This window comes from Garra rufa, unplaced genomic scaffold (genome assembly GCF_049309525.1).
Source record: "Garra rufa unplaced genomic scaffold, GarRuf1.0 hap1_unplaced_005, whole genome shotgun sequence".
NCBI classification, from domain to species: domain Eukaryota; kingdom Metazoa; phylum Chordata; class Actinopteri; order Cypriniformes; family Cyprinidae; genus Garra; species Garra rufa.
The window spans coordinates 530454-557137 of record NW_027394280.1 but is presented as its reverse complement, the minus strand read 5'-3'; the positions used below and the strand labels follow the sequence as shown (position 1 = coordinate 557137).

Genomic DNA, 26684 nt, shown 5'->3' with positions numbered 1-26684 from the left:
CTGCTGGATATTTCCAGAGGACAGGGACCATCACTCCCTTCACACTGAGGGAAATATGAGCCCCCAGCAAGTGTAGGAGGTGGGACTTCTACAAAACAACATTCACAAGCCTGATAATGTAGAGGTAGGAATGATTTTCATTTCTCTCATTTATGATGATACAGATAGTGTGCAAATGTAATTCGATTTTTGTAATGATTAAATGCTTAATCCCTAGGATGTGGATGTTGACATAGACTGGGAGAGTGCCATCTTCCACGAGGAATCATTTACACAATGTGGAGTTGATTTTACTCATGTCATTGTTTCTGTCCTGAGTGGTGATATTTAGTATAACAGCACTGTGATGGTTCACATTCTATATCACTTTGCTTGTCTGTTCATCGCTAATAGTTTAATTTTTTCAAACAGTACTCTTTTTACAGAGTACACATACTCTTACATCATTAATTTCAAATGAATTATTATAGGTCATGGGTCGGAGGGAGAAGCAGATTTATTAGATAAGACAAGGATCAAAAGACAGGAGTCTTACGCATTATAAAAGAACGGCCTTGCTTGATTGATTTGACTTTAGGCTAAAACGTAAATCCCCTTTTGAAATGCTGGATATAACAATTGACAAATAACGATCAAACTAACTTATGCAACTTACACAACCAAGGGAAACCAACAAAAGGCAAAGTTACTTGTTAAAATTACTAGGGATGCACCGATATGGAAATTTTGGCCGATAACGATAGCCCTTTTATATTTGGAGGCCGATAGCCGATATATAGGCTGATAAATATTTCTTTCTGAGAATAATTGCAAAAACAACAGGCAAACACATACAGTGAACAACTGATTTTATTTTAAAACTCTAAGTTCAAAAAAGTTTGAATAGATCTCTGGTCTATAGTTACTATTCATTTCTATGGCCAACTTTATTTGACATAAAATTCATTGCTTGACAAAAAAACAAAACATAAATAAAGCAACAAAGTCACTGAACACCATTAGTTGCATAATCAAAATATGAATCAAACAAAAACATTTGCAATATCTAAATAAAATGTTAATTCTGATACAGCAGGACTTCAGGGCTCACAAAATTTCAAAATCTCTGGTGGCCCTTCGGGCAGGTACTCTTCAGATTTTGGAAGCCCGAAAATTATTTTAACTTCAATACACAAATATCAACAAATATCAAGGAATGAATTCTGCAGAATTTTTAAATATCAATTTAAGGCGATGTTTGACCCTTGTAAAGAGCTGCACAAGTAAAATAAACAGTATGAGTGTAGTTGGACGATGTACGGAAATATTAAGCCATAAAATGACAAAAAAAAAAAAAAAAATCGTATACAATGGCATTTCAGCCTTTATACCATTAAAAGGGATTAATGAAGTTTCTAATGTATTATATTTATTTAAAACATAAATATAACTGTCTTAATTGTTTAGATTTTTAGAAAGCACATTAACTTCTTTCACATTACAGCTCTATATGTTTGCTGCATAAAAACATGGGTCGATATTTGACTAAAAACAGCTAAAAATTTGGACGTGCAAATTAATTCTTTGTCACACTTTAGGAGCGCTTACATTTTAGTATCGGCTGTACACAACGCAGCATTATTGCTGTTTTATCAGGCATGAAATGAAAATGCCGACGACACGTTTCTGAGGACAGTCGGTTCCCTTCAGATACATTCATTTAAAGACATTAGTGCCGCGTTTTGACTTTAAAACGTGCAGCGTGCATATTTATTCAATGACATCATTGCCTCTTAAAAGTTTTATCCAGCCCTATCACAATTCTTGTCTTTCTGTCTCCAAATGTAAGACCTCTTAAAATTATAATTAGCCCTCTTCTTTTACTATTTAACCCTTATGCGGTCTTCGGGGTATTTTTTTTTTTTACCCCAAATGGCTTTTGCTAAAAATAAAAAAGTTATTTTTGTCCAAGAGTTATAAGACTTTGTAAAACTGTCAACACTTTCTGGATCTACAAATAAAAAATAAAAAAGTTGGAATGATAGCATGATTTTATGTTGGTGTAAAAAAAAAAGTCACACTCATGGTCTTTGGGGTCTCTGCAACAAAATGCAATTTTGTAACAAAATAATAGTTAATTTTTTTTTCCTGTTTATAATGTTTTTAGGAGGATTTATGATATTTTTTAAATTTTATATAATTAATACATATTTTTATACACAATTTTTTGTATATATACTTTTTATTCAAAATTCACTTTATAAAAGACCCACGTCTTACTTTCATTCATGGGGATAACATGGATAATTTCACATGGTTTAGTTTAGGATTTTTGCACATCTTTTGGAAAATCCTGTTTTAAAGGGGGAAAAAAATTATTTTACCACTAGATGGCTGCAGTGCTTTATGCTATTTGACCAACTGAAAGGTATCTTTTCACAAGTTTTTTTCAGTTGAGATCATATCTTCATATTATGAAATACACAGGACACACACAAATACATTTGTGAGACCATCAAAACTGCTCTATTATAATTTTTTCAAATAAAAAAAAAACATTTGCTGTAGTTGCATTCTTATGTTCATATTGTGTACTGCTACTCAATATGTAATAGAACTTATTTGTTTCAGTGCAAAATAATGCTGAACTTTGACAAAAAATAAATTTCATAGTTAGAATTGTGACTTCATAATTTGTAGCTTTGAACTCAACTGAAACAATTTATGAAAAGATTTCTTTCTGGTGGGCAAATAGCAAATAGTGGAGCTCTGCAGCCATCTAGTGGTAAAAGTGATTATTATTTTTACTTTTAAAACTGTGATATGTCTCTTATTGTTCGGGGAGAGGTTTTTTTTCTTTTTCTCTCTCTCTATTATCTCACAGAGCCTGTGGTTGGATCGCGCTGTCGTCAATCATCAATCCTGAGTAACACCTGAAGGACCAATCAGACGTCAATGGGTGCGTATAAAGACGTGGATGTGACGTGAGATCGGGAGGAGCGATTGCTTTTCATTTGTTTGCTCTCCCACGTTTGCTTGTCTTGCTCTCGTTTTGTTATTTCTGCTGAATTTGAATTATCGTGTGTTTGAGTTTGCTCTTGTTAAACTTCACTCTTGTTTTGATTATCCATTTGGACGCGTTTGCGCTGTGACTCGACTCTCAGTCCTACCTCGACACATGGTGATGGGACCAGCTCAGCATGTCACGTGACTTACATCTTACTACACGCAGGGTAAAGTTGTCTAGACACACTAGTTATCGAGCGGATGCCCATCTTTGTATTTATGTTTGTGAGTCAGAGTAGTCAGTGGCGTTTTACGCTGAAGATGTTATTTTCTTTCATTTCTTTTGTTTAGTTTAGTCTTGATTTGGGGCTAGTTAGAGGATTTATGTTTTATTATTTTCTTTCTTTTAGCACCGCTCTTGTCCCTCACTTTTGTTGTCTTTCACTTGTATATAATTTGTAAATAGATTATCGTTGGATTTCTTGAAGGTATCTTGGGTTTATTGTTTATATGATTGATTGATATTATTCTTATTGAGAGCTATGTAAGTGTATAACAGAGAATCTCACTAAACGTAAAGTCTGAATCCGATTGTCTCTTTCTGTTCTTTATTAGTTTCACACATCCACACTTCCAAAGCAGAGAAAAGTACTGAGCTTGATTGTTCTTTTTTATGTATTTAAATTTTACCTCCCAAAACCCTAGATGCCAAAATTAGGGAGTCGTAACAACTGTATTTTCCAAAAGATGGGCAAAAATCTTCACCAAACCATGTGAAATGTGGGTCTTTTATAAAGTGAATTTTACATAAAAAAAAAAAAAACAGTTTTTGTATAAAACCCATTTAAAAATATATTTATCTATTATTTATATTATATATATTTAAAAAAATATAACTAACCTACTAAAAACTTTAATAAACACAAAAATATTTTTATTTAAACTATTATTTTGGTACAAAATTACTTTTTGTTTACCGCGGTAAAAAAGAACCCCGAAATTCTCGAGTGTGATTTTAAAAAGAGGACAGGTTAACATATGAACAACTTTTTATGGCCTTAATTTGATATATTTGATTTTTATTTATTTTTTTGTCAACTACTGGCCTAAGCCAGTCTTTAAATCTTGTGTCCTCCAGCCAGAGGTTCGAAATTTGCATTTCCCCAAATTTAATTTGCGCACGCATGATATCCCTCAGGTCCTACCTCTCAACGCATAAATAAATAAATCCATGCAAATTTTAGAAGAAAGGCCTGCACTTAACACAAATTGACAATGTATCTAAAAAAATGGTGTCGAAAATTTTATACCTCGTCAGATGACGTTTATTACTTTTTAATGCCCTTAATTTTGGCTCATTTCATTTACTACCTTTTACAACCCCGCAGACACCATGGCAAACAAAGTAACTAAATGGCTGTTATGGTCCATCAATCTGTTAATTGGAGGAGCGGAAGTCCTCAGAAATAGCGAACTTTTAACAATTAATTGCGCAGCTCTAATGTAAACACTGCAAAATGTTGCGAAGATATTGTTACGTTTCGCGAGATCTGGTGTCACGAAATCCCGCCACATCCCTAGATGGCATGCCATGACGTGCACAGAATGCGCTTTTGTGTTGTGTGTGTGTGTGTATATATACATATATATATATTGAGACTTTAAATTTTTTCGGTAGTTACCAGCCCTACTTGTGACACAGAATGAGTTCGCAAATGATTTTTAAATTTTCTTTGATAGAAAAAACTCTCTTTACACCAAAGACATTTGTAAGGTTTTTCTCCAGTGTGAGTTCTCATGTGGACTTGAAGGATTTGTTTTTTGGAATATCTCTTTTCACACAGTTCACACGGGAAAGGCTTCTCTCCAGTGTGAGTTCTCATGTGTTCTTTAAGACTTGCGTTGACGACAAAAGCCTTTCCACACTTCAAGCAAATGAAAGGTTTCTCTCCAGTGTGAGTTCTCATGTGGACTGGAACGCTTGATTTTTGAGCAAATCTCTTTCCACACAGTTTACAGGCGAAAGGCTTTACTTTGGTGTGAACTCTCACGTGAACCGTGAGGTGTGCTTGCCTTCTCCAATTCTTTCCACAGTAAAGGCACATGAAAGGCTTTGTTTTTCTGATGTGAGTTTTGACATGTTGCTTAAGCTGTTTCCAGTCTGGGAAAACCATTTTGCATCTTTCACTTTGACATACGATCTTTTTAGAGTGAACTCTCATGTGCTGATAAATGTGTTTTTTGCATCTGAAACTCTTTCCACACTGACCACATATGTAAGGCTCAAGACATCCTTGAGTGGCATTTCCTGAGGAAGTATTTTCAGTCTTTATGGACATCTCTTCTGCTGCATTCATTTCTTGACTCTCCTCTTTCAGTGCCGTCATGTCTAAAATGAAAAAGACAAACACAAATGAACTCCAGCTCAATAGTACAAACAACAGACATCAAAATAAGTTGAAAAATCAAAGCATTAGAATCTAGAAAATAGAACATTTTTGCTAGATCCTATATTAACCCGAAGGCAGTGTTAATTTAATTAACGAATCATTTGTGTCTAAATTTTTTCAACGAAAATGAAACAAAAACTCGTTTTGAATAACAAAAACTATGATGGAAATCTATTGACATTTTCCTCAACAAATAAAAACGAGAACAGCGTAAAATGTACAGTACCTCCCATAGATGTGGCATTAGAAACACCCTCGCATTAGCGTTAACTACCCTGGATAGCACACGTACATCACAGAGATGTCTATTTGACGTCTGCATTTACATCTTGAAGATGTATTTTTTAGATTGTTTGCTCATCTGCAATGCGCCTGTTGGACCTTTCTATCAGATGTCAAATAAACGTCTGTTAGATGTCTTTGAGATGTTTATGAATCAGAATGAATGTAAAACTGACAACTTACAGACATTGGCCAGACGTTTGCACACAGCAGATGCTTCCCAGATCAAGAGATCTTTTGTAACTTCATTGAAAGGTGATATAATAAAGTACCCAGATAGCACACGTACGTCTGCAAGTCTGTTAAAGATCTCTTAATCTGGAAAGCATCTGCTGTGTACAAACGTCTGGCAGATGTCTGTAATTTCCCGAGCGTCTCGCACGCTGGCTCCGGGCCATCGGCCAGTCCTCAATGTCGAGCCCTGATTTGCATAGTTGTCAAAATGAATGTCCTGTGAGTGTTTTATAATGGATGCTCACCTATAGATGTGTACCTTGTGTTTATGCATATATGAGCACCAGCATCAACAGATTTAAAATGTATTTGCTGTATTTTTCATTTGTATGTTTATTTTATGATGGATACAAACAGTCAGTCCAGTTCAAATGGACAGGTTTAGTGAGTGTTTTTTTGTCATCATATATATATATATTTTGTCAACATATATATATATATGTTAAAAGCCAGGACCGAGCAGAGGGTTTTCTCAAGTAAAAATTCAAAAGTATAGCTTTAATTTAAAGTTAGTTTTAATATGGAGTTTTTTTTATAGCGTGCAGTAGAAGAATAAAAAGGCAAAACAAATGTTTTGGTTAATAAATAATGTCAGGCATAGGGGGACCTTGCAAAATTGACCCGAGAAGGAGGTTGAGACCCCCTGATATAAACCACTTTAATTTGGACACTCGTAACATCTATAAACATATTCATTTCTGTAGAGCTGGACATTTTAATAAGGATCAAATGATTTAGTTTAGCTTGAGAATGAAAACCAACCTGTTTGTTCCTCAGTGTCTTCTTGTTTGATGCGAACTGTTTCTTGTATCCAGAAATCTTCACTGTCCTCATCAACAAAAGCCATCTTGACAGCGTCGAGTCGATTTCCGCGAGTTCTGCAGGAGTTTTTCTATTTTTGGCAAAAAGAAAAAGAAACACAAACTAAACCTCTGGGTGCGTTTTTAAATCGCTCCCTATTTCAGTAGTCAGCACACTGGAGTCAGTCAGAGAAATATAGAGAGATCAAAACAAACTAGCACTCAAATTAATAGAAAACACCAAATTTAAGATTAATATTTCTATGTAAGTTTTATGTTTACATATTTGCACGTTATATTTGATCACACTTTGATGAAATCATTTGTTGTCCTTACACATGCTAGTTCTCATTTTGAGCAGCAGGTTTCATCAGGAGATTCATAACAGTGAATCATTTTGAGAATGAATTGATTTAGTTGTATTTTACACCTCATGAGCCATGTTTTTTTTACAGGTTTCTTAAATTAGACATACTTAATGACATATGCAGCCTTCAAATGCTCCCTTGAATTGAGAAGCAGCTCTCTTTCTCTATCACTAAGTTACTTTGCCAATGGTAGAACTAGTGTTTAAAACTGATTCACGATAGAGTAAGTGAAAGAGATGCACAAAATAACCTTCGTTTATATCACTGGGTAAAACATATTAACGTTTCATTCGGTATTTGTATTATTTTAATTTTATATACAATCGTCTAAACGAGTTGTGACAGCTTTAAATGATCAAAAAACAACAAACCTTTCTTCTGCTGGACCGCAGTCCGTCGTGTTCTTCTTTTAATTTTATGGTGGGTTGCGAACCAACTTCAGAGGTGCATTGCGCCACCTACTGTGATGGAGTGCGAAGAGTATGCTCTAACTCTGAGGTCTCAAACTCAGTTCCTGGAGGGCCGCAGCTCTATCTCCAACCAGCTCCAACTCACACCTGCTTGGAAGTTTTTAGTAATCCTGAAGACCTTGATCAGCGGGATCAGGTGTCTTTAAAAAAAGGTAGAAATCAATGAACCGTATTCATTTTCCCTGAAAAAAGTTTTTTTTTTTTAAATACAAAATTGCTTTCATAAAAGAACATTACCACTGAAATAAGATCAAATACAGTCCGTATTCTAATATTTCCAGATTTATTCATTTTCAGTGTGAATCCCTGACAGTGTTTCAGTAACTTTCCAAAAGAGGAAGAAATAAATAAATAAACAAAATAACAAGAGATTGATTACTATAGTCAAAAGAGTGATAAATCAAATATGTCATCACACCCCCTTTGTAACAGTTACACAGCAGCATGAACTAGTTTAATGTGAATTCAATGGCAAGGTATATCAACATAAAACAGTGTTATAAATTTACATAAAAATCTAGAATAATATTAATAGATTCACAATGTTAATAACTTTAGAAAAGCATCATCATATGGATACGAAATTCTATTCTATATACAACATTTCTATGATATATTTGTGATTCTAGAGAGCAGTGCACCAATGGGAGAGAAAATACTAGGACCATTGGCTCGGCCACCGTAGGAACGAGACTTTACACAAAGTTTGACTGGTTGTCGGCTAAACCTTTTGAAAAGTTTACGCGGGAGGAAAAGTTGAAGAAGCGATGATAAAAGTTCTTCGAGTTGCTGTCACCTAATGAAGAGAAGACAAGGAACTTTTTTGGAAGAAATGGGGAAGCGTGACAAAGCGTTGACAACGATGTCGGGTAGGCAAAGCTGTGCTGGAAATGGGCCAGAATGGGCTTACTCGGATGACACTGAGAACGAGGATCATGTGGAGTTTAGTCAGGAAATAGATGGAATAAGAGAGAAACGGGGTGGTGAGAGTGGAAAAGCGGGGTCAAAGAAATTCAAAGGGATGACGACTAAAGTTGATGGAAAGGATGATAATCCGAAGATAGATGATGAGTTCAAAGTAATACTTAGATTTGGTGAGGAAAATGGAGTGCTTGGTATGAATCCAGTGAAGTTGACTACGATTTTGAAAAACCAAGTGGGAGATGTCAAAATGGCCAAAGTGTTGAGGGATGGAAACCTTTTAATAATATGCAAAAATGAAGATCAAAGAGAAAGGGCCTGTAGAATGAAGGAGGTAGGAAGGCATAAAGTAAGTAGTGTTAGTCGCGTGGAGAAGAGAAACATGTGGAAGAGGGGGGTGATTTGGGGCATTCCTGTTGATGTAAATGTGGAAGAAATAAAAGCAAACTTAAAAGGAGGGAAAGTGAAAGATGCCCGAAGATTGACCAGCTTTAAGAATGGGGTGAGACAAGTTAGTGAAAGTGTATTGTTGGAATTTGAGGATGAAATGCTTCCTAATAAAGTATCCCTGGGGTATATGATGTATAATGTGAGAGAATACGTGCCTAAACCTTTGAGATGTTTTAAATGTCAGAGGTTTGGTCACACAGCCATGAATTGCAAAGGGAAAAGAAGGTGTGCTAGATGTGGGGAAGACCATGACTATGAGAAATGTAGAAAGGATGTACAACTGAAATGCTGTAACTGTGGAGGGAATCACAGTGTGGCATATGGGGGATGTGAAGTAATGAAAAGGCAGGTTGAGATCCAGCAGGTCAGAGTTAAAAATAAAATATCATATGCAGAGGCTGTTAGACTGGTGAATCACAGGGAGGAAAGAGTAGTAAATGAGGCAAGTGAGAATCTGAAAAATGATCAACATGAACAGAGTAAAGAGGGCAAAGTTCTGGTTGATTTAAGGAAATTAATCATTTTTATAGCAGGGGTCATCAATGCTACAACGGAGGCGAAGTCAAAAACGGAAAGGATACAAATAATAGTAAAGGCAGCAGTGAACCATCTTAGTCTGAATGATTTGTCCTGGGAAGAGGTGAGGAATGAGCTAAGTGCTCAGGCCAGTCAGGAAGTTTCATCTGTTGGCTGATATTATGGTCCTTATTCTTCAATGGAATGCAAGAAGCTTGGTGGCAAATGGACAGGAATTAAAGTATTTTATTAGTTCGTTACCAACTGCACCTGATGTAATTTGTATACAGGAAACATGGTTATCACGGAAATTAGATTTTAGTATATGTAATTATGTTAGTGTAAGAAATGATAGGGAAGATGGTGTAGGGGGTGCTACATTTATCAAGGAAAGTATTCCATTTCAAGTTATATCAAAAGGAAGGGAGGAAGAGTATATTATTGTTAAAATATGGACTAAGCAAGATAAGTTTTCTGTGGCAAATTATTATAATCCATGTAGAAGATTAGATGGTGATAAATTAAAACAGATTGTTGAGCTAGCAAGTGGCCGCACTATTTTATGTGGAGATTTTAATGCCCATAGTTCATTATGGGGAGGGGGGAAAACAGATGTAAATGGTCTAATAATAGAACAATTGTTGGATGAGTTGGATCTGGTATGCATTAATAATGGGAGAAGCACAAGAATAGATGTTCACACAGGTAAAAGTTCAGCGCTTGATTTAACACTGGTGTCAAAAGAGGTGGCAGGTATTTGTGAGTGGGAGTTATGGGAGGAGTCTACTATGGGTAGTGATCATTTTCCTGTTTTATGTAAGTTATGTGTGAGAAAGGATGAGAGGGAAGAGGGAAGAGAGGAAAAATGGATATTAAATAAGGCTATGTGGGGTAAATTTGAATATTTATGTGAGGTGGCAAGTAGTGAAGTTGATTTAAGCCAGGATATAGATGAAATTGATGGAAAATTTAAAGACGTAGTGCTTAGAGTGGCTAACTTATGTATTCCAAAAAGCAAAGGAAAAATGAATAGGAAACCAGTTCCATGGTGGACGGAAGAATGTGGGAAAAGCATTAAAGTAAGGAATAAGGCATTTAAAATGCTGAAGAATAATCTTAACTTCCAAAGATTAATAGAGTACAAAAAGGCCCAAGCTCAAGTTAGGAAAGTAGTTAAAAAGGCAAAAAGAGACAGTTGGAGAGAATATTGTAATAAAATAGGTAGAACGACTCCATTAGGAAATGTGTGGGGAATGATAAGGAAAATGAGGGGAATTAGAAAAGACTGGCAGTTTCCAGTATTAAAATCAGGAGAAACCATAGCAGTAACAAATGGGGAAAAAGCTGATATCATAGCTAAGGCTTTGGTTGAAATTCATAGTTCTAATAATCTGTCAGAGGCTGGCAAAAGAGGGAGAGAAGTGACTAGAAATTCATACCCAGAGGCACTTATAAGGAAAGAAAGTACAGAGGAAGCTTTGGATTACCCTTTTACATTAAGCGAAATGAAACGGGCAATAGATAAAGCTAAGATAACTGCTCCAGGAAAAGATCAGATTAGTTATAGGATGTTGAAACAGTTTGGAATTTTAATGCAAATGAAACTGTTAGGTTTATATAATAAGAGCTGGGAAGAAGGGAGATTACCAATAAGTTGGAAAGAGGCTGTTATTATACCTATAGTAAAACCAGGTAAGGATCCAACAAATCCAGCAAACTACAGGCCCATTGCCCTAACGTCGCATGTGGGGAAAATTATGGAACGGATGATTGTAGAAAGAATGACATTTTATATAGAAAGTAAATGTCTTTTATGCCCCTACCAAAGTGGTTTTAGGAAAGGACGGGGAACAATGGACCCTGTGGTTTGTTTGGAAACAGAAATTAGAAAAGCTTTGATAAATAAGGAATCGGTTATGGCAGTTTTCTTGGATGTGGAAAAAGCTTATGATATGGTATGGAAAGAGGGGCTACTGATTAAATTAGATAAAATGGGTATTAAGGGAAGAGCTTTTAATTGGGTCAAAAGTTTTCTATTTGAAAGGTATATTCAGGTTAAAATTGGTGCTTCAGTGTCTAATAAATTTAAAGTAGATAATGGGACCCCGCAGGGTAGTGTGATAAGCCCATTACTTTTCTCTATTATGATCAATGATGTTTTTAGTAAAATAAAGTATGATATTGGGAAGTCATTATTTGCTGATGACGCTGCCCTGTGGAAAAATGGCAAGAACTTACTTTTAGTACAAGAGAAGATACAGGAAGCAGTAGGTTTAATTGAAGAATGGTCTTATGCATGGGGTTTTAAATTTTCAGTGGAAAAAACAAAGATGATGGTTTTTACTCAAAAGAGGGATAAAGATGCTAAGGTGTTACTGTATGGAAATCAAATTGAGCAGGTAAATTCCTTTCGGTTTTTAGGGGTAACATTTGACTCTAAACTAACTTGGACAGAGCAGGTAAGGAAAGTAGAGGAAAAGTGTAAGAAGATTTTAAATATAATGAGGTGCTTAACTGGGATAGAGTGGGGTTCTAGTAAAGGAGCCTTAAGAGGGGTGTATGTGGCTTTAATAAGACCAGTGATGGAATATGGAAGTATAGTGTTTAGATCTGCGTCGAAAACAACACTAAAGAAGCTGGAAAGTATACAAAATCAAGCACTGCGAATTTGTTGTGGAGCAATAAGGTCCTCACCGGCTTGCGCATTGCAAGTGGAGGTGGGTGAGCTACCATTAAGCTTAAGATTTGAGCAACTGATGATGAATTATTGGGCCAATCTAAAAGGTCATAATGAAAGATGGCATCCTACAGTTAAGTGTCTTACCCCTTGTTGGGAAAGTGGGAAGGCTAAGACAGAATGCTTTGCTTGGGCATCTAGTAAAATAGCAATTGAAATGAAATTGCAGGAGAGTAAGTTCAGTCCTACTGTTCCTTGTTCAAGGACGCCGCCTTGGTTGTTTTCACCACTAATTATAGACTTCTATATTCAAGGAGAAATAAAAAGACTTAATGGGAAAGGAAACTGGGTTGAAAAGGTGGAGGATAGAATAAGGTCTATATATAATTCATTTATAGCTGCATTTACGGATGGCTCAAAAGATCCTAAGAGTGGTTTTACCGGTTTTGCATTCACTATTCCAGAACTAAAGGTAAATGTTAAGGAAAGAACCTCTGATCATCTGACAGTATTTACTGTGGAAATGTTAGCTATTTTAAGGGTATTACAGTGGGTAGAGCAAAACAAAATTACCAAGGTTTTAATTTGCTCTGATAGCCTATCATCATTAATGTCTCTTCAGTCTGTATCATCTAATAACAGACTTGATATTGTGTACGAAATATATGAGACTGTATACAGACTGCAGCATATTAATGCAGCGGTCAGATTTATGTGGATTCCAGCTCATAGGGGGATTGAAGGAAATGAAACAGCAGATATGTTGGCTAAGCAAGCTTTGAAACTTGACAGAATTACAAAAGTGGCAGTAAGTAAAGCTGAAGTTAAAGTTAAAATAAAGGAAAATGTTATGAAGACATGGCAGAGACAATGGGATGAAGGAAAGAAAGGGCGGCATTTATACAATATTATGCAAGAAGTGGGGAAAAGGAAACCTACAGGTCGATGTGCTAGAGAAAGTAGCATTATTTCGAGGTTGAGATTAGGACATACTGGATTAAATAAAACTATGTATTTATTTAAAAAGCACCCTTCAGGTATGTGTGATTGTGGAAGGGGAGAGGAATCAGCGGAACATGTGATTAGTGAATGTGTCAAATATGAAAAACAAAGGATAAAATTAAAAGAGGAAGTACTGAAGTTTGGAGAAAACATGTTGAGCCTTAAAAATCTTTTTAAAATCGGAGAGCAGATAATGGGAGAGTTGTTTAACTTTTTAAGAGAAACTGGTTTAATGAAAAGGATTTAATTGATTGGTAAAGTAATTATAAAGGTAGGAAGAAGGTAAAGTAAAGTTTTTTTTTTTTTTTTTTTTTTTTTTTTTTGAGTCATACCGTGATTAGATGCTTACATTTCTGGCCCACACTCCAGCACAGTAGGTGGCGGATATGCACCTTAAATGCCGGTTGCCACCCGCCATTAAAAAAGACGAAGAAGAAGAAGTGCACCAATGGGACTTTTATTTTGCTCTGGTGATGTGACGTCATAAAGCTGCGCCTCGCTCCTCATCTGTTGTGATTCACCTAAAGAAAGGTTTGTGCTTTTAAAGTTTTTAAACCAATAGACATTGTTGCATCAATTAAAGCGTTTTTACAAGCTATGTAAAATAAATGTAATGCTTTATTTAGTGTCAGTGAAAACGTTAGCCTTTAGTAACAGAGAAGGTGCGTCTCATTTCTCTCTCTATATCATGAATCAGTCGTGTGATGATAAGAAGTGATGAGAGAAACTGAGAATCCGAATCATTTGAATCAAATCTTTTGTGAAATGATTCAGTGATTCAATTCAGCGGCACGCGGACTACAAACGACAACAACAAACACAAACGTGAATGACAACCGAGAATGATTTAATTAAAGTGTAGTATATTAGATATGGTGTACAAATAATTGAATACCATATCTAAATCAAAAATAGCCGGCCTAAGTATGAACCTTATGGGTAATTCGTCTTTTTTACAAATGTAAATATAAGTCTATTAACTCTGTCAAACTAGTGCACTGACTACTGAACTAGGAGCTGATTGAGACACACCCAGAGATTGAGTTTGCTTTGATTGTACTTTCTGTTAAATATTCTCATTAAACAGGACAAAGTGTAGAAACACACAGAAAAACTCCTGGAGAATCAACAGAGATCCATGTGACACACTATTATGAAGATGGCGTTTATTAAAGAGGAGAGTGAAGACATGAAGATTGAAGAAACACTGAAACATGAAGATACTGAGGAACAAAGAAAGATGGAGTTTATTAAAGAGGAGAATGAAGACATATTTAGAGTCAAGCATGAAGATACTGAGGAACAAACAGGTTGGTTGGTTTTTTACATTTTTTCTGTAACATTAAATCCGACATTTGCTTCTAAATTTAAAACGATTGATTTTCTAGCACTTTGGTAAATATGCAAAAGTCTCTAAGAAAATAATAAATTTTGCACAAAGCAAACCTTGAAAATGTGAGTAATTGTATTTGGTGACTGCATGCTGCCTACAAACAGTGCTGTAAATATAAAGCAAGTCTGACAATAAAAAAAGCCAAAACAAAAACACAAACAAGTTACATTTAGTTGTAATTATGTGAGGTGTAAGATTGTAATAGACCTTTCTCACAGAAACTGGAAATACGCAATCGCAGGGTATGCAGACTTCCTGTGTAATGTCAGCACAGAAGAAAGCCGGGTAATTTAAAATTAAAATGGAGAGAATCTACACAACTTCCCTCAGTCTTGCCAAAGATAACTTTTGCCGACCTGATAAGAGTCGTGGAGGAAAACTCCGTCACAAAGAGGAACAAATTGGATAAAGGATATACATTTTTCCATGAAGTTTATCCGGGACGTTCTAAAACGCTTAACGTGAAAAACGCTTATCGTGGCTTAACGTACGTAAAAAACGACCAGGAAATTTCTGTCAAACCTTACTTGTAACAAACACTAACTACTATCAAAAGAACAAACCCTTATTCCACAGATAAAGTGAATAATATCACGTTAAAGGTTGTATGAGCGATTTCTAGCCTAAAACATAAAGTGTCAATTTCAGCTGACCTTTCATCACGATCCGCTCGCTGCCTGCCCCATAAATTGTCTGTGAAAAAAACGCGTCTCTCTGGTCAGCCTAGGGTCCGAGATATGCCAAAAAAACAATCGGCACTACCAACCTTTCCCCACATAAACAAACATTGTTCCAACCAATCAGCGTCAGGGGTTTGGTGTTGTGGACTTTCGCTCCGCCTCCCTCACATCCCTGCACCAGTAGGAAAGTCCACAACACCAAATCCCTGACGCTGATTGGTTGGAACACTGTTTGTTTATCTGTGGAATAGTTAACAGCGTCGATTGTTTTTTTGGCATATCTCGGACCCTAGGCTGACCAGAGAGACGCGTTTTTTTCACAGACAATTTATGGGGCAGGCAGCGAGCGGATCGTGAAGAAAGGTAAGCTGAAATTGACACTTTATGTTTTAGGCTAGAAATCGCTGATACAACCTTTAAGTGTTTTCTCCCCCATAGAAGCCCATTATAAGGAAACTGCTTAACGTGGTTTAACTTACCTCAACAGCGACCAGGGAAGACCAATTTTCTGTTAAATTTCACTTATAATAAACACTTGCTGCTCTCAAAAGAACGAGCTCTTATTCAGCATATAAAGTGATCGCCCCCCATAGAAGTCCATTATACAAAAAAAAAGCTTAACATGGCTTAAAATTTTACTTATATGGGGGGGCGATCACTTTATATGCTGAATAAGAGCTTGTTCTTTTGACAGCAGCAAGTATTTATTATAAGTAAAATGTAACAGAAGTTTGCTCTTCCCTGGACTCTGTTAAGGTAAGTTAAACCACGTTAAGCTGTTTCCTTATAATGGGCTTCTATGGGGGAGAAAACGCTTAACGTGATATTATTCACTTTATCTGTGGAATAAGGGCTCGTTCTTTTGATAGAAGTAGTGTTTGTTCCAAGTAAGGTTTGACAGAAACTTGGGGTTTCCTGGTCGTTTTTTACATACATTAAGCCACGTTAAGCGTTTTAGAACGTCCCGTTTATCCATAACTTTCAAGGTAAGTAACGTAGCTAACGTTAGAGAGCAATCAGGCTAACAAATTAGTGTGTACACTTAGACCCAGGACTAGGGTTATAAGGTTATGTATGGATAGTATAGAGGACATGTACAACTTTATTAAAGCAATATAGTCGTGATGTTACAAACAATATGACATTCACTGTCTGCCTTTGGTCTAAGTGAACGTCTTTTGAGTAGCAGCTAGCGACGATAGCCTAATATTAACATTAGCCGAATGCTGTCATCATCAGTTAACATTTTATTTTCGAATAGCTTGAACCCATTTTCGTTAGCAGGGAAGGAGTGGAAAGATAAATAAGGCTGCTTTTGGGCATTACAAGAACAGCCCAGTACGCTACAACAACTTTTGCTCGATGTTTGCGCCATCTTTGTTATTTAACTGGTTACCGGCATACCGGGGCGGAAATAGGTTTACACAGCAATTACGTATTTCCGGTGTAAAATACGGAAGTTGTGAGAAAGGTCTATTCGGGCTTTAACGATACGCAATATGAAATCGAAATCGCGACACTCAGATCCAGGATCCTGTGTCGCGGTGTGATAAAGGAGAATCGCGACATACCCCGTGACTACCTTTCCAATCATGTGACGCCTGCCTGCAAAAGTTGAGCTAGTTGAAGAAGAACGTGAGGAAACATGGCAACCAACCCAGAGATTGCAGACCCTCCCTCCTCATTTAAGTCAGCAGTATGGCAACATTTCGGAGCTGTATGATCCATAAAATACAGAGAAAGGCAGGCTATTAATAAAGAAAAAAAATCCAGTGCGTAAAATGTCATAGTAAACTGTGTCCGACATGAAAACCACGCTAGTCATTGTCCCATAAAATGACAAATAGCAAATAACACACAGTACTTTCATTACGTTTCATTTATTTTGTTTTTGTAATGTAAAATGAGACCTTGTTGTTTGCAATATGTTTACCCTGAGACCGCGTCGCGAACACCAGCTCGACCGCAAAACACTTTCACTATGAGAGAAAGCGGCAGCCGCGCAGAGATTCCACCGCTTCACGCGTCCCATGTGAAAGGGCTTTAAAACGGTCTTCAGACAGAGCATGAACACAAAACGGGACCGTTTGAGAGCAGCGTCAGCGTGTACCGGATTGAGTCCAAAGAGCAAATACCCATGCATGTCTCCCGCACTGCACCTGACAGATAAATATTATTCCAACATTACGTCAGTTTCAGCGGGTCACCCGTCGGGTAGGACCCGTCGCACACACATAGAATCTTGCATCGCTAGCATGTTTAAAGAATTTGACATCTTGACAAGTTTAACACTATCATGTAAATTTTTTTTTTTAAATTCAGTTACAGACAGACCTTATCAGTTCATTTTAATACAGAAGGTTTTTATTAAACCTTAAAATGCGACCTTGTATGAAAACTAAGAAAGCTGTTGAATTTTTTTTTAAAAATAAATCTTTTTTTTTTATTTAAATTTGTTCAAAATATCGTGATACGTATCGTGACCTAGGCATATCGTTACACCCCTAATTGTAATGTATTAGTTGTACACTTCTATATCTTGTATGTATAAAAAAGGAGGGAATAAGGGGGAAAAAGGGGGAAAGAAGAAGGAACAAAATATATATATAATAAATAGATAAAGAGAAAAAAATTAAGAAAATAATTCAAGTAATAATAATACAATTAAGTAAATAAATAGATGAGCGCTGTTCAGGAGCATCAGAGTGGAGCAGTAGGGCATATTTATAAAGAAGGTTCTGTATTTTATCATGAGAACAGTATAAACCAGTGGTTCTCAAACTGATGGAGGGGTACGTGAACAAAGTGCTGAGCTTAAAGTGCCCCAACTTAAAGTAACATTAAAGCAAGTATTTCTGACAAGCAAAATTTCACTTTTATTATAAAAACAGTTAAATGGGAGTAAATGGTCAAGTGACATTAAGTTACCTCATTTTTGCTGTGAAACCTGACTGCATTCACACCAGCAGCGTACGTATGATTGAACGCCCACAGAGTGCTGCTTTAGCAAATCATGCTGCTGTTCATTGTGTCTTTAAAGTAAACTTGTAGCACTTAATAGTAGGGGTCGACCGATTATCGTCCCGACCGATTATCGTCCCGACCGATTATTGGCGCCGATATTAAGCCTTTTTACGATTATCGGAATCGGTTATTTTCAAAACCGATTTGCCGATTAAAATAATTTAATCTTGAAATGCGCTCTTTGGCTCCGACGCAGCCTGTCAGAGCTCACCACTCTGTGCCCTAGAGCAGTATCCGCCCACCGCGCATCTGATTTGTTGGGAGTCGCGAGCCCGACCAATCAACTCAAAGGCTGAAGGCACTGAAGACACAGAACGCTTGCTGGAGCTGCGAGCGGCAGTAATCAGTTGTCTCTCAAAGGTAAGTCAGCAGCAGACGTTGATTGTGTTTCAGTAATTCACAATCCTTTACGGTGAAGTTGCAAAAACACCTCAATGTTATCTTGATTTCCCGGATGCGGAAAACACGGACGGAATCGCGGAATCCAGTCATATACCGTATTTTCCGCACTATAAGGCGCATCTTCAATGAATGGCCTATTTTAACCCCTTAGCACGTACGATCACACCGGTGTGATTTTTCTTGGCTGGTCCCTGATGCGTACGATCACACCGGTGTGATTCGAACGTTTGCCACATCACGTCATCAGCTGCTGAATTCAAATCTGTTTTGGCGCGTTGGCTGGCTCTGAGCCAGATCGGATGCAGAGTGCTTGTCATATTATCACAACTATTCAGTGTTTTCAACCATATAATGCTTATGTGTATTTAAGTGTCTGAAACCTAAAATAAGTTCCAGCAAAACCATACATTTATAGTTTGTAAAATACACACTGATGTCTATGGAAGCGGCAATAATGATCCTACAAATATATTCTGACAACATATTTCATTGATATCATATACAGATTATGTAGGTAACTATAAAGTGCACACTCCTCTTCTCCCAGCTCACCAGAGACTTAATTTAATGTCTTTCGAGAGGAGAGGATGAATTAGCATGTTGTAAATCCCACAGCTCGGATTCAGCGCAAACAAACATGGCAGCGCCCATCACCCGGTACAGATTAACTAATGCGGTCATAATAAAAGTATTTGGATTTTTAAATACATTTACTTGCACATATTTCGAAATCGGAATATCATATATTTCATAATATAGTGAGCATGCTTGTGAATATTAATAATAAAAAAGGAAAAACAACATAAAAGCGATCCATGTGTCTTACAGTGCTATTGTGGCTGCGGTGTGTCACATGACGCGTCATCAGTGATGCGAAACATTCTAAAATAATAAATTTGTCGCCTAAAAAAAACTCACTCTTTGGAGTTAGAATATTTTAAACTCGTGTGAAAATTAAAACCGTTTTCATATATAAGGCGCACAGAATAGAAGAGGCAGTCGGGGACGCATTCTGATTGGATGTTTTCCATGTTTTTTTTATTAGTAAACTCATTTGTAAAAAAAAAACTTCTTTTATTAAAAGATAAATTAATGTTTTTATGCCTACATTTGCACTGCACTGTAAATTAAAACTAATGAAAATTTGTAGACACATATCGGTTCAAAATATCGTTTATCGGTGTATTTGATCTGTAATAATCGGTATCGCCATCGGCCCTGAAAAACACATATCGGTTGACCTCTACTTAATAGCATGAAGATCAAATGTTGACAGACTGTACATAGAGATCGATTTAAGAAACTCTCTTCGATACAGAAACATACAGTGTGACTTACTGCTTTTCATCTTTAAAATATGAGCAAGAGTGCAATTTTCTCTGAATATCCAAATTATTTCAAATGTTGATTTTCTAAATTAAACAAAAAGGCAATATTAAGTGAAGATTTTAAATTTTAAATGTAGCCTACATTTTAAACACAATATTATCAGATTTTACAACAAAGCAATAATAGATCCAACAAAATCCACAACAGAACTGGTGTGAGTCTCCAAGAAACAGCCGTGTTTCATCAGTGAATGAATCTGCAGCTTTCAAATTTTCAATGTCATTTTCATTTTGTCTGCATGTAAAGCCTGATAAAGCTACCAGTCTCGGATGGAGCATTGTTCCCTTGATCTGAGAGCTAAGGTCTCTTCTCTGTGAGCTCTGTGCGCAGTCATATCAGGTTCTTAGGCTTTTTTCCTCCTTGTTAGGCTGCTTCTGTCTTTGAGCTTCATTCTAGAGCAGGAGAACGAACTCCGGTCCTGGAAAGCCACCGTTCTGCAACCGTCCGTGACTGCCCTTATGGTTTAGTTGGCAGTGTCTCCTAACCTTAACTCAATTTATATCATGTTATGTCAAGCTCTGGGGGCTGTTTCAAAAAGACTCTAAGAAAAGCTGGGATTAAAGTCCAAAACCTGACTTGAGATAAACTAACAAATCAATCTGGGTTAAAGTAGTTCCATAAATGACCATTTAAGGTCACACAATCTCACTAATGTGATCCTGGTTCAGTGAGGGAAGGCAATTTGATGTGCACGCTTGTTTTTAAGCAGTCCTTAATGTCGGTTTAATACATATTGTTTAATACATTTGAGATGTTGTGTTTTCCTCAGGGCATATTCTTCATCTGTAAATGTTAGAAAGTCATGCAAACATATGAAGTTTACTGTCAGGAGTAGTGATGCTCCGATTGATCGGCCACCGATCATGATCAGCCGATATTGGCTAAAATAGCTTGATCGGTGAACCCCAAAAGCGCTGATCAAAAAAGCCGATCATTTGACGTAAATTACTCGCGTGACTTTTTCACACGTGCATGCACGCCGCACAGCTAAACAACAGTAGAGCGGAGCTTACCAGTGGCAACATGAGTACTAAATTCCTTATTCGTTTTGTAAGGGTAGTCTTATTATTGGGCATGTGACTAAGTTGTGCGTGTACAGAGCGCTGACTGTAGTTTTGGCAGAGAAGTTTAAGTTTACTTTCGGTTTCTTTCTCTGCCATCTTCAGTGAGTGGTAATTGTGCGTGCTTGAATGTAAATGAATGTATCTTTCTATACCCGTCATATTGCAATAATGTTACCGCTGTATGTCTGATTGTTGTCATCAGTACATGTTGTAGTTCAGTTCATACAGAATAGAAACGGTGCGCGTGTAATTCACGTGCGTATGTTTAGCGCCATTTTATCCCATCGTTATTCTAATGAACGCATATAGATGTTACTGAGGTGAATGTTTGTTTCCTATATACAGACGGATTCGGATATATCGTGTTTAATTCAGCCTAAACCACATTTTACTACCTTTATCCTAATGACTGCAATGCTGGATAATATAATCCTTACATCATCTTAAAAAGCAGCTACAAATAACAAGCAAAGAACATTTACATTATCAAAGAACTTCATCATTAACTGGTGTAGCCAAGTCTAGTGCGAGGAGCACTTTAAAAAACACTCCAGTTATAATCAGTTTATCTATCTACACTGTATGCTGAATAAAATCTCTTGCATGTGTCCACTCTATGCATGTGTTTATACCACGGCAAGTTTCTGAAGCATCCTAGAACCGACTCTCTGCACTAGATCGCTAAAGTTAGATGCCTTTTTGAGCAGAAAAGACTCCCTTTTGAGTCTTGCTATCGTCAAAGCCATCAGCAACTGGCGATATCTCTAACTATCATCGATGCACTGTACTATCGTCTACAACCCTAACTTGGTGTTTCTTCAAGATCTTGACTGTAGCCTATTTCTACAGTTACTTTTTCCCAATATAATTAATTTATAGTTAGTTTCATTTCTACAAATGGTGCAATCTCTGCTAGATTATAGATAAAAAGATTCCCATTCCCCTGCCATTCTGTGATCGGCAGTGATCGGCGTTTGGCAGATCAAGATCTTGGTGATCGGCCCCAAAAGTGCTGATTGGTGCATCTCTAGTCAGGAGAGGACAAAGGTTACACAAGTAAACGAGTGCTAAATGAGATCTAGCATACATGCATTACAAATCTACATGACTGGTGTTACCTGCTCTGTGGTGAAGGAGTGGAAGTCGGAAGACATCATGGCCTTTTTACAAATTAATATCCTTATTAATTCTTACACATTTTTAGTTGATGATCTAGCTCATAAATCAGTGTTTAACTTCTAATATTATTTGTTGTTTAATATTAGTAAGTGACTAGAATAGATGCCTTATAGAAAATATTAAAGTGTGTGCCAAATGTGTTTTCTGTCTGTTGAAGTTCTCTTTTCTCAGGGACTGAGATCACACCTCAGGAGGTCAGGATGACCCTCCTGATTGCGTGAGCAACTGTGACCAAGACATCTGTGATTTGGGACATCTATGACATATGTTCTTGATATCCCTTAGACTTGTATTAGTGAAATCCTGTTGATTTGATTCCATTTTTCCAAGAGGCTAACTGTTAGGTGTGCGTGTATCAAGCCACATTGAGATTTGCCTGGCTAGGCAACCTTGAAGATAGATAAGGTCTCTATGTGTGAATTTGTGTGTGTGTGTCAGCCTCTGTCTTTAATATCAGACGTGATGGCGGAAAGACCATCCTGAGGAGGTTCTTGCCATTTGTTGATGTTGCGGGTCACAACGGGCTTCTGGAAGACAGCCTGTTGTGTCTGACCTCTGATCTTTGTCGCCTGTGTAATCACTTGTTGATAGCTTTGATTTGTCTACTATATGTGGAAAATTTTACAGTTATCTAAGTTGTTGACCAATCAGGATCTTCCTAACCTATGCATTGACGTAATTAGCAACCTCTGTTAAGAGTATAATTACTGGTGTTTTAAACATGTACGCAGAGCGGCCTACGAACTCCATCGAGAGTGTTGAAGCTGACTTCTGCTGATGAAACTGCAAACTATTTTCTTCAGTAAACATGACTTCGATTGATTGAATCTTTGACTCCTGGTTTTTTTTTTTGTTCATCATATCTGGTCCTTGGGTTTTTACTGTAAAATTCCCCTTACAGTGGCATTAAACTGGGGTTAACTTTTATTTATTTGTTTTCCCACCTTAGGCCCAACAGCACTGAATGAAACTGAAGAGAAAGATCAGTTTGAAAATCTTCATGTTTTCATTACTGGAAAAGAATCATTTTGTTCCTTAGAGTCAGAAAATACATCTACACAAAAAAGAACTGGGAGTTTTTTCACTTGCTTTCAGCGTGGAAAGAGTTTCAATGAACAAGGAGAATTTGAAGTCCACAAGAAAATTCACACAGGAGAGAAGCCTTTCATCTGCCGACAGTGTGGAAAGCGTTTCAGTCAGAATTCCAACCTTAAAGTCCACATGAAAATTCACACAGGAGAGAAATGTTTCATCTGCCGACAGTGTGGAAAAAGTTTCAGTCAGAATTCAAACCTTAAAGTCCACATGAAAATTCACACAGGAGAGAAATGTTTCATCTGCCGACAGTGTGGAAAGAGTTTCAGTCACAAAGGAAACCTTAAAGTCCACATGAAAATTCACACTGGAGAGAAGCCTTTCATCTGCCAACAGTGTGGAAAGAGTTTCAGTCAAAAAGAAACCCTTAAAAAGCACATTAAAATTCACACAAGAGAGAAGTCTTTCACGTGCCGTCAGTGTGGAAAGAGTTTCAATGAACAAGGAGAATTTAAAGTCCACAAGAAAATTCACACTGGAGAGAAGCGTTTCATCTGTCAACATTGTGGAAAGAGTTTCAGTCACAAAGGAAACCTTAAAGGCCACATGAAAGTTCACACTGGGGAGAAGCCTTTCATCTGCCAACATTGTGGAAAGAGTTTCAGTCACAAAGGAAACCTTAAAAAGCACATTAAAATTCACACAAGAGAGAAGTCTTTCACGTGCTGTCGGTGTGGAAAGAGTTTCAATGAACAAGGAGAATTTAAAGTCCACAAGAAAATTCACATTGGAGAGAAGCGTTTCATCTGTCAACAGTGTGGAAAGAGTTTCAGTCACAAAGGAAACCTTGAAAGTCACATGAGAATTCACACTGGAGAGAAGCCTTACACATGCAGTCAATGTGGAAACAGTTTCAGTCAACGAGGAAACCTTGACAATCACATGAGGATCCACCATAGAGAGAGCCTTTTTACCTGCCAACAGTGTGGAAAGAGTTTCACTCTAAAAGAAAATCTTAACAGGCACATTAAAATTCACAAAAGTGAAGGCTGACAGATCCCCTCAGTGTGGAAAGAGTTTCAACCAAAATGTATAAAACAGTTTTGGTCCTTGATTCTGATTGGTTGAGCCACATCTGAAGCTGTCGTAAATTACTCTACAAACCGACATTCTTTGTTGCTCGGAAAAAAAACAATGTAGGGTCTGGACCAATCAGACGCACAGTTCATTTATTAGATCCACCAAATAATCAATTTTTCATTAGATTAACAAATGAACACACACCCCCTTCACCCAATCCACAAAACTGGCTACCATGATGTCTTCAAATGGTCTTACTATGGCATCCAGGACTCCTCTGCCATAATCTTTACCACTCAAAAGTATGTAGAGAGAATTTTCCCCAACTAATACTCTAAAAAAGGACACATACTGCCATAGGAACTGACTGCTTTCATTAATTCTTAGAAAAACCTTTCTGTGAAGAAACACATATCTTTAGATCATTGTGTGTTATTACTGTTAATTTATTTTGTATTGTGTAATGTTTTAATGCATGTGTTATAATAAATCACTATGTAGTATAACCACACAAAATGTTTGTTCTCGTTGAATTTGTTGATCTGAAAGATCTTTAGTAGTTTTTACATGAACAACCAATCCCAGTACATATGCAAATACCATGCTTACAAAGAGTCGTAAACTTTCCCTCCAAAAGCAAAAGTCACCATTGGCTCTCTAGCCTCCCAATTATCAATTACCCTGGCCTCCCACTTAACTTTATCTCCTGACTGTGACCCCTATAGGAGATAAAGGCTCAGTTCTCCAGGCTTTTCTCAGTTCTTTTAGTGCCTTGTCTCATCACCTTGAGATCTTCTGGTTGATAAGTCCCAGAGCCGATGCTGCTGTGCCTGGGAGGCCTTAAACTCCTAGGAAGATGAGGAAAATCCCATGCCCTGGAGGGCCTCCGGATGTTTGGGGACCGGGTCTCCTCCATGTCTGCTTCATGCCTTGCGGGACGGGGCTATGGTTCCCACACACTATTAAACATTTACATGGAGGAACCTTATGAACACAAGTGCGCTCACACACACTGGTGCACACACAAGCATTCACATTGGTGTAAAAACAGGTGCTCACAGACACATTTAAAGGAAAAAACAAAACAAAATGGAAGTGATGTTATCAGCACAAATAGACTGATCCACTTATTAAAAAAAAGAAAGAAAAACTCCCAATCACCACAGAGTCAGGACATCTTTGGAATTCATTGCTCCTTAAACCCAGAAAAGACTGGGGGAAACTCGTTAATGACCAAGGCAATGCAAGGATCATACATTTAACTAAAAAAACATATTTGTTTAATTTGTTTAAAAAGTTTAATTTGTAAACCCTGTTGTAAAACGGCACTGATGGTTTCATTCAGGTGGTTAACTGACTTTTTTTCATAGCCTCATTTTTCTTGTTTCTCTAATGGCTCCATTTATCCAATCTGACTTGCCCTTCCTCCATGTATGAGTGATTGTATGTTTGTTGTTTAGATTAGTCAAGCGTTAGTCCTTTATTAATAAAACTCTTGTGCACAAATGAGTCTCTGATTCTGCCTTGTAAATTAATGTCCCTTTACGATTCTGATCAAGCTACATGCTCTAATGCATTATTATTGTAAGAATATTATTTTTTTGTGGCCAAGAAAATATCATTGCTTAGAGTTACTGTGAAATTAACCTGAATGTTCACTGGACGAACAGCTTAGTCGATGGTGATATTTAATTCTGCTACAGTTAATACTGACAGCTGACATAAATAATTGTTATCATAATTAGTCATAAATTAATTATTTATATACATTTCCCTCTTGAGCTAATTCACAACAACTATTTGTGAGGAACTACAGTTAAAGTCAACAGTTTACATTTCCTTTTCAGAATCTGCAAAATACTCCCTTGTGAAAAAAACCCATAAAGGATTCTAATTAGAATTTCTATCATATTTTGGAAGCGTTCCTTGAATTCCATTAGGAATTGTCTAATAGGACAAGACATACATTTCCTGTAGGATAATTTCTACATGATTTAATGGGATTCAATTTTATCTTGAATCTCTTAAAAAGTACTACTTTTTCATTGTATCTATTACTAACAAATAGTTTTTGCAGTTTACTTAAATTCACCTTGATGTACTTTCAGTTGCATAACCTACATTAGTGCACAGCATTAGTGCAAAGATTTCTAAGGAACTGATAAGATTGATGAAACAAAAGACATTTCAAAAGTATTTTAACTCTTTCCCTGGCAGCATTTTTTTTCAAGTTGCCAGAAACTGCCAGCATTTTCGACAGTACCGTGTTTTAGAATCACACAA

At 36.9% G+C, this 26684-nt stretch overlaps 2 protein-coding genes across 2 annotated transcripts; one reads left to right on the top strand and one right to left on the bottom strand.

Moving 5' to 3' along the window:
• Positions 1–841: 841 nt before the first annotated feature.
• On the bottom strand, positions 842–7521 carry LOC141312765 (uncharacterized). The gene is made up of 3 exons (XM_073832631.1): positions 7491–7521; positions 6714–6843; positions 842–5374 (listed from the first exon to the last, which is right to left on the bottom strand). Exons 2-3 carry the CDS (start codon positions 6796–6798, stop codon positions 4647–4649), a joined length of 813 nt encoding a protein of 270 aa, XP_073688732.1. The 5' UTR covers positions 6799–6843; positions 7491–7521; the 3' UTR covers positions 842–4646.
• A 6738-nt stretch (positions 7522–14259) lies between these two features.
• Positions 14260–25956, top strand: LOC141312760 (uncharacterized). Its single transcript, XM_073832628.1, has 2 exons — positions 14260–14465; positions 23236–25956. The coding sequence occupies exons 1-2, from the start codon at positions 14309–14311 to the stop codon at positions 24372–24374; spliced, it is 1296 nt and encodes a 431-aa protein (XP_073688729.1). The 5' UTR covers positions 14260–14308; the 3' UTR covers positions 24375–25956.
• Positions 25957–26684: the final 728 nt, after the last annotated feature.

What these genes read in the sequence shown, in the direction of transcription:
- LOC141312765 (XM_073832631.1), bottom strand. Translation starts at nt 6,798, where the DNA reads ATGGCTTTTGTTGATGAGGACAGTGAAGATTTCTGGATACAAGAAACA. An exon ending in AGACACTGAGGAACAAACAG is followed by an intron (nt 5,375 to 6,713) that starts GTTGGTTTTCAT and finishes TTTTCATTTTAG; the next exon opens with ACATGACGGCACTGAAAGAG.
- LOC141312760 (XM_073832628.1), top strand. Translation starts at nt 14,309, where the DNA reads ATGAAGATGGCGTTTATTAAAGAGGAGAGTGAAGACATGAAGATTGAA. An exon ending in AGATACTGAGGAACAAACAG is followed by an intron (nt 14,466 to 23,235) that starts GTTGGTTGGTTT and finishes TTCCCACCTTAG; the next exon opens with GCCCAACAGCACTGAATGAA.